The 10,200-nt window shown below is 41.6% G+C and overlaps 2 protein-coding genes across 2 annotated transcripts; one reads left to right on the top strand and one right to left on the bottom strand.

Annotated features, from left to right (window-relative positions):
* On the bottom strand, window positions 1-5,398 carry LOC109477747 (probable hexose phosphate transport protein). The gene is made up of 7 exons (XM_019779097.1): window positions 5,071-5,398; window positions 4,232-4,365; window positions 3,478-3,681; window positions 2,833-2,977; window positions 2,175-2,423; window positions 1,749-1,984; window positions 1-1,256 (listed from the first exon to the last, which is right to left on the bottom strand). Exons 1-7 carry the CDS (start codon window positions 5,216-5,218, stop codon window positions 981-983), a joined length of 1,392 nt encoding a protein of 463 aa, XP_019634656.1. The 5' UTR covers window positions 5,219-5,398; the 3' UTR covers window positions 1-980.
* A 458-nt stretch (window positions 5,399-5,856) lies between these two features.
* On the top strand, window positions 5,857-9,733 carry LOC109477756 (tetratricopeptide repeat protein 36-like). The gene is made up of 4 exons (XM_019779109.1): window positions 5,857-6,016; window positions 6,765-6,950; window positions 7,476-7,569; window positions 8,129-9,733. The coding sequence occupies exons 1-4, from the start codon at window positions 5,914-5,916 to the stop codon at window positions 8,298-8,300; spliced, it is 555 nt and encodes a 184-aa protein (XP_019634668.1). The 5' UTR covers window positions 5,857-5,913; the 3' UTR covers window positions 8,301-9,733.
* Window positions 9,734-10,200: the final 467 nt, after the last annotated feature.

Here is a 10,200-nt window from a genome sequence, read left to right as displayed (position 1 = left end):
AGATCAAGGTCTTATTATAGACTAGTCTACACAAGGAAATATAATCTGTATACCAGTAATGTCCTTGGCAAGATGCACATGTAAGGAATTGGTACGTGAACGTGTTTAGGTTTTATCTTCACAGCGTTGTTCATTTCAATAGTATCAACTCATTTATATTTGGAAAATAGAATACAGTACCATGTTTCACTGACGATGGTTTCGTATTACATTTTGTACGTGTATGCAAATGAGGGTGTGCTTTATACTAGTATGTAACATAATAGTACAATATTGAACAATTAAACAAGCGATTAAAATAAGTTTTGTCTCCCTTTATCTATTTTATTTTGTTATTGCAATAGAAAAACCACCTTACCCAAACTACAGGATTGCCTCTTTTTTATGTTTAAAATTATACATAATTCAAATATCAAAAAACATGATTAATGATTATTTTTCCATATATTGATTTTCCATATATTTTCCATATATTGATTGATATCTACTCTATATCCACTCTACGCGACCAGCACTATTTTGGGTATTTTTCAACAACATTGAATAAAATTAACATGTACGAAATAGCAACATAAAAATCAGTAAAAATTGTTAACTTTCACCAATAAACATAATTCATAGCACAAATTACCCCCTTTCTGAGTGTATTTTTCCACAATCTGATTATATTTCATGATAATATTTGATACAAACACGTAATCTGTTAATATTGCTGATTTGACATCTATTTTTGAATATATACATTTTAATAAATAATAGCTGCAGTAGATAAGATTGATTATCCTTAATTGTTACATGTACTAATTGTTACATGTACTAATTGTTACATGTACTAATTGTTACATGTACTAATTGTTACATGTATCTCACTGTCCTGCCTCCGTATTGCACATGGCTCATCCAGAGGTAGAGGTAGACTAGTATTTTGAGCCCTGCACTATATATAAAGATATCTACACAATGGAATGTCCCAAAACCCATCATCGGGCAGCTTTGGTACCCATGAACACTCCCAGAAACACCAGCGCCAGGACACAGCTCATGACCTGGGCGGTGAAAAGGTCATGCCAGGTCATTGACCCCATGATGGTATCCATGGCGATGGAGGCGCAGTAGCCGAAGACGTCCAGGATGCTAACGAGGGTGGAACAGTAACGCTCTCCTCCGAAGGACATGGAGAATACGCCGCCAGGAATGTAGTACGGAGTAGAGATGGTCGCACCGAGGACAAACACTACAACACCGGCTAGAGAGGCCTGGAAAAAACATTGATACTAGTAATAATAGTAGTAAATGTAAGTAATGTGGTAGTAATGTTGATTTGCTTGTTAATCCATTTGTAAAAAAACGGGGGTGTACACTGTAGTATAGATTACAGATGGTCGCTCCGAGGACAAAAACAATCCTGACTAGAGATGCCTGTCGGGCAGGAAAGAACAAAAGTCGTCCGTTACAACAAACTAAAACGTTAGTAAAGCATAGGATATAGCTGGGTTTTCTTTTACACAAGCAGTATTGTCCCTTTATTTGTAACATACAAAACAGTCACTCTGGTCTTCCTCAGTAGACTAATACCTTTGAACCAGTGTTGCTGTCACACTTCAAAGAAGCCACGTGACAAGCCTCACTGGGTCAGTCTACTGAGGAAGACCAGAGTGACTGGTCGAAAGCTCTCTAAGGTGAGAGAACTTTTTGTGTTGGATCTAAAGTTTATTTCTGAAAAAAGACTTTATACAACAAGCCGTTACCTCAATGTTGGGTACTCTCCAGAGGATGACCAGACATCCCGTGGAGATCGCTAGGAGACACGTGAGGAAGAGGAAGCGAGCGCGAGGTCCGATGTGGTCGTAGACGATTCCACTAATCAGCAGGGAGGCCACCGCGCCCGCCTGGAAGGACGAGGCGACGAGAGTTGCATGTCCGGGGGACAGGTGCAGACTGTCCTTAAAATACAGGGGAAGGATGCTCTGCATCTCCATACAACCTGCAATTAAAGAGACAAATCTTCCATAACGCCCCTGTTTCAATTGTTCAGCTATTTAGTAAGTATTTCATGCAATGTTTGCCTGTATCTAATGTTGTGCGTAATGGCAATGTGTGGAACACAGCATCAGCTGAATTTGGTGCATAGTGTTCCTCGTGTATTGACGTTGCAATCTGAATAAAGAACAAACCTGTAAGAAACAGATTGGCGATACCCAGACACCAGAAGGCAGGACTTCTGGCGAAATAAAACAACGCCTCCGTCAGCCCCGCTTTGTCCAGCGGGTGTCCGTTCCCCCCCTCAAAGTCGTCCTTTGGCTTTTTGATGGATGCCTGAAGGCCGAGTTCTACGGGCGACTCTCGCAGGATGCAGGCACTGAGCAGCATCATGCAGAGGGCGACTGTAGCTGCGATGTAGAGGATGACTCGCCAGTGGAGGCCTGAGGGGAGGAAGGGCAAACATACCGATGAGGGTTAGACATTGATACACTGGAAAGGGTACAGAATCAAGCTGCAAGATTCTGCACGGACAACATCATGAGTGACAATGAACTTTATTGCATATTCACACAGAAATACACTAAGCTAGATAACTGAGGCATAAGGATAGAAGGAACAAGTGTTACATTGCTGTGCTACAGCTATGAAAGGGGTGCTGGTGTCATGGAAACAAAAACCTACAGTGGGGGTTACCGGAAGACAGACAAAAAATGTCCAGACTGTGCATGATGTACAAAATGACTTATAAACTGGTGGACATACCAACTACTAGAAGTACCTAGCCGTAACACCACCTCAGAAAAGAACAACTTACAAGAAATAGTCTTTGATTTTTTTTTTAAGGCTTACCTGCGGAGAGGAGACCTCCCAAGAGAAAGGTTGACGCCAGACCTCCAGACCTGCTGGACATGGACATGCCGCTAAAAACCTTCCCATAATGCTCCTCATCAAACCAGACACAGACCAGCTTCGTCAGGGCAGGCCAGCCGCTACTCTGGAGGCAACACAGAAATAAACAAAATAGATAAACAAACAAATAAACAAATGCTGTCATGAAAGTTCATCTGTATTGGTAGTTACATGTTTAGATCTAAGACAAAAAGTTCTCTCACCTAGAGCTTTCAACCAATCACTCAGGGTCAAAGGTATATGGTATGTGTATCCAGGATTACCTGAAAAGCAGGCCAAAATGGCCTGAGTTGTAATTACTGGTTAAATAAATAAATTGAAATTGAGATGTCGCACTGAACCGCAGGGACCCACAAAAAAGACTAGGGGCTGCTAGCCTGGGAGAAAAATCATTCATTCCCTAGCTCACTATGGCTCCAGAGTTCCAGTGTGACAGACTGAATAAAAGTTCTAAATGGGAACTATGTCATACAGTATGCGGCTCCAGATGTCTTACTGAGGGACGACTGCAGTGTGCAAGATGTAGGTTAGCTTGAGGAATGAATCCCCTCTACTATATTGAGTTCCACAAAGTCCTAAACCTACCATGAATATCTTGTTGATCATGAAGATCCCAATGAAGAACAGCTTCGTGTAGACATTAGCGAACAGCGAGGTGAAGACAACCACAGCAGTCAGGGCTGATATCATCACTCTCCTGCCTCCAAAAACATCCGCTACTGCACCAGACAGCATCTTACCCACGATGTACGCACCGTTTCCATACGCCAACACTGTTCCAGCATCAAACTGTTGTGTGAGAATAGCCAATAGAATAGATCGAATAGATAAAATTTTGGTAGAGTTTTCTCTGATCTGGTAGAATCAGGGATTTCATCCTCGGTGTATGCACTGTTCCCATACGCTAAAACCGTCCCGGCATCAAACTGTAGTGGGTAAATATATCATGAAACAAGTTTGAGCTGTAATTTGTAAAGACCAAAAAAAAAAATAATAATTGGACTCGCCCAAATTTTTGACTGTACAACTCTGGATCCAGTCTTTGTCAAGGAATGAGCAATCCTCCGCTTTTTGCTCATTTCTTGACAAAGACTGGAGTAGTACAGTCGAAAATTTGGGTGAGTCCAATTCTTGACTTACTTCTGACAAAATATTTGTGTGAATTTTCTTAAGTCTTGTGTGAATAAGGTCACGTGTCTGTAACCAGAACTCTCACGAGATCACGTTGTGAAGTGATTGGTCATTAATTATCCTGATAAAGGTGACAGTGGTCATTGAAAATTTGATCCCTGTTGTGTGTTGGAATAAAGTTCAACGTTTTACTATGTTTTCTACGTACCTTGGTGAATTCTAGCTGCTTGTCATCTGTCATGGCAGCCAGAGAGACTTCGGTTCCCACTCTGCAGAGGATAATGCTGAAGTAACCCAGGAACAGGCAGCAGAAAATGGCCACCTGCCATCGGACTCTCGGCGCTAGACAAAACAATAGTACGTGTCTTGGTGGCAAGTGTGCATATGTTGACACATTGGCGCACCAAACGTGGGGTCGTGTGGCATAGCAGTAGCATGTTCGGCTCGGAACTATGAGGTCACAGGTTCGAACCCTACTTTGTCACCGATCTTGTGCCCTTGCGAAAGGCAACTTACACTACTTTCCTCACTTCACTCGAAGGTGAAATTGAGTATGTCAGAATGATCATTATCATGATCGTGGGCATTAAAAAGAAAACCAAACCAAACCCAAATCCGTAGTGTGTTTTTGGCACACAGTTAAAAGACAGATTGAGGCTTGTTGGGTGTCACTCCACCGTACAGGAAGGGAAGTCCTGTAAAGTGCCTTTCCAAAACCAAACTGTCTCCGCTCCATAAGCGTTGCCAAAAAAGCTACTTTTCTGGTTGTCAACAGACAACTCATCTAGTCTCTAGCAGACTAACTACGCTGGCTATATAGGAGAATATTTGCCAGGGGAGTTTGGCCGCCTTGTAGGTTTGACTGGCCGCTTCGGAGGGAAAGAAACAACCTCCCCGTGGCCGGACTCCCCTGGACAAAAAAATTATTTTACTCTCCTTTTTGCCGATTATTTTCTACGATCCGTATTTCTGTGCAAAGGCCTGGTGGAGGCTAATAATTGTATATGTGCAACTTATAATTCGGCTACAGAGTTATATCCAACTTACTGAGGAAGGGCTTCCGTCTCCTAGTTTTAAGTTCCCCATCTCTGATCTTAAGACGGTCCAAGTCGTCTCTACCGCTGTCTTGGGATGACAGAAGAAGCGGGTGTTCAGGCCCTTTCGCGTCAAGTTCTGTATCTTTCGAAAAGTCCATCTGGACGGAAACCAACGTCAACTGGACGGGCGAATCGGCATTGCGGTATCAACTGAAGGTTGTTCTTCTGTGTTACAACACTTATATCGTCACATTTCATTCAGAAACGCTACATTTTTGACAGTTTTCAGGCCGGAACTTGAGGTAAGAATCGTATAAGATTGTACCGGGAGACGTGGCTTCGGGTCAAAGTTTGAGGGCGGCAAAACCAACCTTGAAAACACGATAACAAAAACAATAATGGTTAGAATCTCGGCTATGTTGGCAAATTAAAAAAAATTATAAAATCTCTATGATGTATATAATATACTTAAATGGTTTGATAATCTGACGGATACTCTGCAAATTTAGGTAACTTTAAAAATAATTGATCATTTTTCGCCCTCAAAATCATTGGTGAGGTCAACGGAAGAGTCCACTTTTACTGTGGTTGACAGTATTGTTACATTTTTAAGTTGTAAAATTATCTCTTGATTTTATCAGTGTAACTATATTCAATTGGAATTTTTCTTTATATGTTTAAAATAATTGTTACGTAGTACATTGACGCAGTATTACCTCTTTCCTGTAGGTAATATTGTAGAAAAAAATTAGCTCCCACTGGCCAGCGTGGTTTGATCCGACTTATTTCTGCAGACGACACAGTCAAACTATATATTTCCTATCTCTGAAGTCACAACAAAAAAGGTCCCACCATGGCAACAGAACGGGACAAGCGAGTCCTCAACTCCATCTTTAATCCGAACCTTCCTTTTGGAGACGTCGTGGAAGACGAACAAGAAAGCGAGGAGCAAGAAGGTATAGAAAGAGGGTGCTGGGTTTTTCTGAGGGTGGGAGGGGGGTGTAGTGTTAGATCTCGAGCCCGTGCCAAGTGGCACGTACGTGGTAGACAGAGACACAGATGTCATCACCTAAGGCCAGCCGGATTGAGAGAAAGCCTTCCTGAAGCAGTGAACAAGCAGATCGTTTTTGTTGTCCTTGTTTGATATAATAGAGGAATACCTAGAGAAGCAATTGGCTCTTGACTGAACCAAGCGCAAACTAGCACCAAGAGACCACGTCTAGCGATGTAAGTATAACATCTGTGTCCATAATATCACCAGGGTCCATAATATCACCACCTTGAGAAATAGTGTGCTTAAAGATATTTTTACCGTAACATACTTTTGGTATGCACTCCTTCACACATCAAATGTACTAGTACATACCTAGGGTATGTTGCAGTAAAAATATCTTTAAGCACACTGTTTCTCAAGGTGGTGACATTATGGACCCTGGTGATATTATGGACACGGATGTTAGATGTATTAGCTGTTAAACAAGGACAACCACAGCAGCAACAACAACGTAGCTGCTAGGAGGTATTAAATAGGAGAGGTTTAAAAGAAAATTATGACCTAGTATTAAAAATGACAGTCCTTGTGATATAGCAAACACAACTGGTTAAGAGTTAAAAGTCAGCTGTTCATTTGACATGGAGATCATTTTCTTTCACTTCTACAGATATCTATTTTCTTATCTCCATCACCACTTTTTACCTTTTCAGGACTAGAAGACAACGAGGCAGTAAAAGAGGCGAAGCGTTTGGAGCTTCTGGCTGTGCAGAGTGCAGAGAACGGGGACGTTGACCAGGCACTGGACCTGTTTAACCAGGCCGTGGGGGTGGCACCAGACTGGGCGTCTGGGTATAACAACAGAGCACAGGCACTCAGGCTCAAGGGAGATGTCCTAGGTACTATAACCCTTACCCTATAGCTGACTCCTAACCTGAACACTCAGGGTACTACAGTATAACCCTTACCCTATAACCCCTAACCTCCAGGGTACAACCCCTGGCCTCTAACCCCTAACCCCTAACCCTCAGGGTATAACAACATGGCACAGGCACTGTAGCCCAAGGGGGATGTCCTAGGTAACTTAAACTGACCCCTAACCCTCGGCCTCTAACCCCTGGCCTCTAACCCCTAACCCCTGGCCTCTAACCCTCAGGGTATAACAACAGGGCACAGGCACTCCTACTCAAGGGGGATGTTTTTGGGAACTAATAAGACTTGCACACAGTCACTGCTAGGCTTTGTGTAATGTGAAAAAAAATGAGAACCTCGGAAAAAAAAAAATTTGAGTACTGTACCTGGTGCCTACAGTACTGTTTTCTTTCACTGTCAGATGCTCTGTTCTAGCCATAGTCTCTGTACTTGTTTAAATGAAAGTTACTGTTACCATGAAACAGTGAACAAATTCATGTTTTCCTACCCAGGTGCCCTGGACGACTTGAACAAAGCCATTAACCTGAGCCAGGGAAAAGGCAAGGCGGCGTGTCAGGCCTTCACTCAGAGGGGACTTATTCACAGGTAAGGACCAATGTAGTTGGTTTGTTTTTTTCCAGAAACTGTACTGGAAAAGTTGGTTTTAAAAGACTTTTTCCTTCAGATACAGGGATACTGTTTTGGGTATGCCTTTAGATATTTCGTGGATGTACGTGGATATCCAATTTCTTGTTTGGCCTAGGAAAGAAAATGTTGTATTTCCAGTTTCCCAACCGACTCTAGAAAAACCTGCCGACCTTAGATCCCTGCAAGGGACATAAATTTTTCAAGCTGATCAACCTTTTCTATCTCCATGATCCGACACCTAGGTGATAAAATGTTGTACAATTTGTTTTCTAACATTGGCATTGAAAATAAAAGTGTCCTCATGCAAGTTTTACTTTGTTAAACTGTATTGTGTAAGTTGGACCCCTATATACAATGTAGATATCACTAAAGTTTACAAAAGAAAAAAAAGATAATCCCTACCTACCGACCCTAATTTTTTCAGGATTGAAACAGGAAACACAACATTTTTCTTCCCTAGGCCTTATCCAAGTTTCCATTCCATAAAATATTCCGTGGATCACCTGTTTCCCCTTAGGTTGGAAGGCCGAGACGAGGCAGCCTTGGATGACTTTAAGAAAGCGGCGTGCTTGGGGAGTGAGTTTGCGAAGACTCAAGTGGTTGCCATGAACCCCTACGCTGCTCTATGTAACCAGATGCTGAGGGAAGTCATCGGAAAACTGAAGAGAGGGGAGGCTGATGAGGAATAAGTAACTACACAGCTCTGCTCTGGACTTTTTAAACAGAGATTTCCCTAAAGAATGGAAATGTGACTGTTTGATAGTACTAGTGGGGTTTTGTGACTGGATAGGATGCCATTCTAGATGAGATGTAAAGCTCAAACATCCCAACAAGACTTTCAATGAAAACATACATTGCCATGGCGACAGTGATTGCTGTTAGGGTTATTGTTTGCATGGCACTGCCATGATTTCATGATTTTGAGGAAGATTTGGTACATGTTAAGTCTAGACAGATACAGTCCACTCCTCCCCTGAGTGTATAGTGAACGAGCCCCGGTGTCACAGAAAGTAGGGCCATCCGGGGCAGAGAGGTCTTCCCAAGGGTTTCAAGGAATATGGGCATAGATGTGGGTCAGAGAAATGCCTGTGGACATTCCGCATGCCTGTAGATAAAATGCCTGTACCATTCCTAGAATTCTTGCAAACTGCACACAATACTGTACCATTAGGCTCCTCCCTGAGACGTCGCCAAAAAGTGTATGTTTGAAAAAAAAGGTATAAATGCTGGAGATTGCACCCCTGTAAAACGGTCACTGTGTCCCGTATCCTGGTGTCCAAACCATAATCAGCTGCAGAGTCTTATGTTAGTAAGGTCAAAAAGTTACCGAAAATCTGTACCCTGACACAGTTTCCAAGATTTCCTTCTTGCCCTAAGTTTATATGATGTCCTTTTGCTGATCATGATTCAGGTTTTACGACTGATAATTAAAATGTCTGTGAGACAAGAAAATTAATTGATGTGGCGTTGTGTTAAGTTTTATTTTCCAGTTGAGCAGCCCTTAATACACAAAGTTGCAGACACACATAATATTTTAAACATCCATATAAATATATTCAACCTACAACAGCATAAAATTCATGCATTTCTGTATCAAACACTCTCATGATATGTCTCAAGTCACACATGCCCTTTCTGTCCATGCTATGCCATTTGGTAATTCAAAAAACTATTTTTGGTTACTGAAAGCCATATTTTTTACATTCTAAAATGTTTGATATACTCTGACATCAATTTCTACAGCTTCGATAAAACGTTTATCAAATGTTTTCTTTGACTAAAGCAGAAAAACTACTCAAGAGTAATGACAAAGCTGCCTCTAATGTTTGGACCCTAACCTGTACAATGTTTCTTCTTCACTAAAAAAAGCTCCATAAAGGAAAAAAAAAGAAATAGCAGCTCCTTGGTTATTTGTTCCTCCTTCCATTGGAATATTTCACACTTTCTTAATTGCGCAAGTCTGGACACTTGGACATTGGGTGGATATTCAGTCAAGTTACAGAAAGGTGAGAAGTTGTCCATGAATTTGTTCCTGCAATCATGTCACTGTAAAATTCAGCCATGACACAGGGTTGAATGTAATGAACATGCGTGTCTTAATTATAACATGATTGAAACTCTTGATTGCAGTAAAAATGCTATATTCTCTACTAACATGCTTGACTCAAAGTCAAACGGACAAGTTGACAGCTCCACAATTGACATTAGCCTGGAATCCTATCTTGTTAGCTTTAATCCGCTTCAATATTCTTAGATAGCTTTAAACAACTTTTAGAGTTAGATGTTCAAGGGTTCGGTGTAATGTAGCCAGCTGCCGCCGCGCCACGTGCCTGTGGAGCTGGTGTGTTTTGCTGAAGGGCGGTTATACCGGCTATACAGATGCAGAAATTTGATACTTTAGGACCAAAGCAAACCTAACAATATGGGTTTCCAGGCTAGATTGACAGACGCTATCTAACACAAAACCACCCAATTCCTAAAATCCGCTTACTCTAACTTCAGTACTTTGCACACGACTATTATACAATACTCTGTAGATACTTTGTCTGAGACTGAAACATTGTTTGGTGACTTTTCAGCGCTGTAGAT

Source organism: Branchiostoma belcheri, unplaced genomic scaffold, assembly GCF_001625305.1.
Source record: "Branchiostoma belcheri isolate BF01 breed outbred unplaced genomic scaffold, Haploidv18h27 scaffold105, whole genome shotgun sequence".
NCBI lineage: Eukaryota > Metazoa > Chordata > Leptocardii > Amphioxiformes > Branchiostomatidae > Branchiostoma > Branchiostoma belcheri.
Note: the sequence above shows the minus strand (reverse complement) of the source record. Positions and strands in the feature narration are given on the sequence as shown.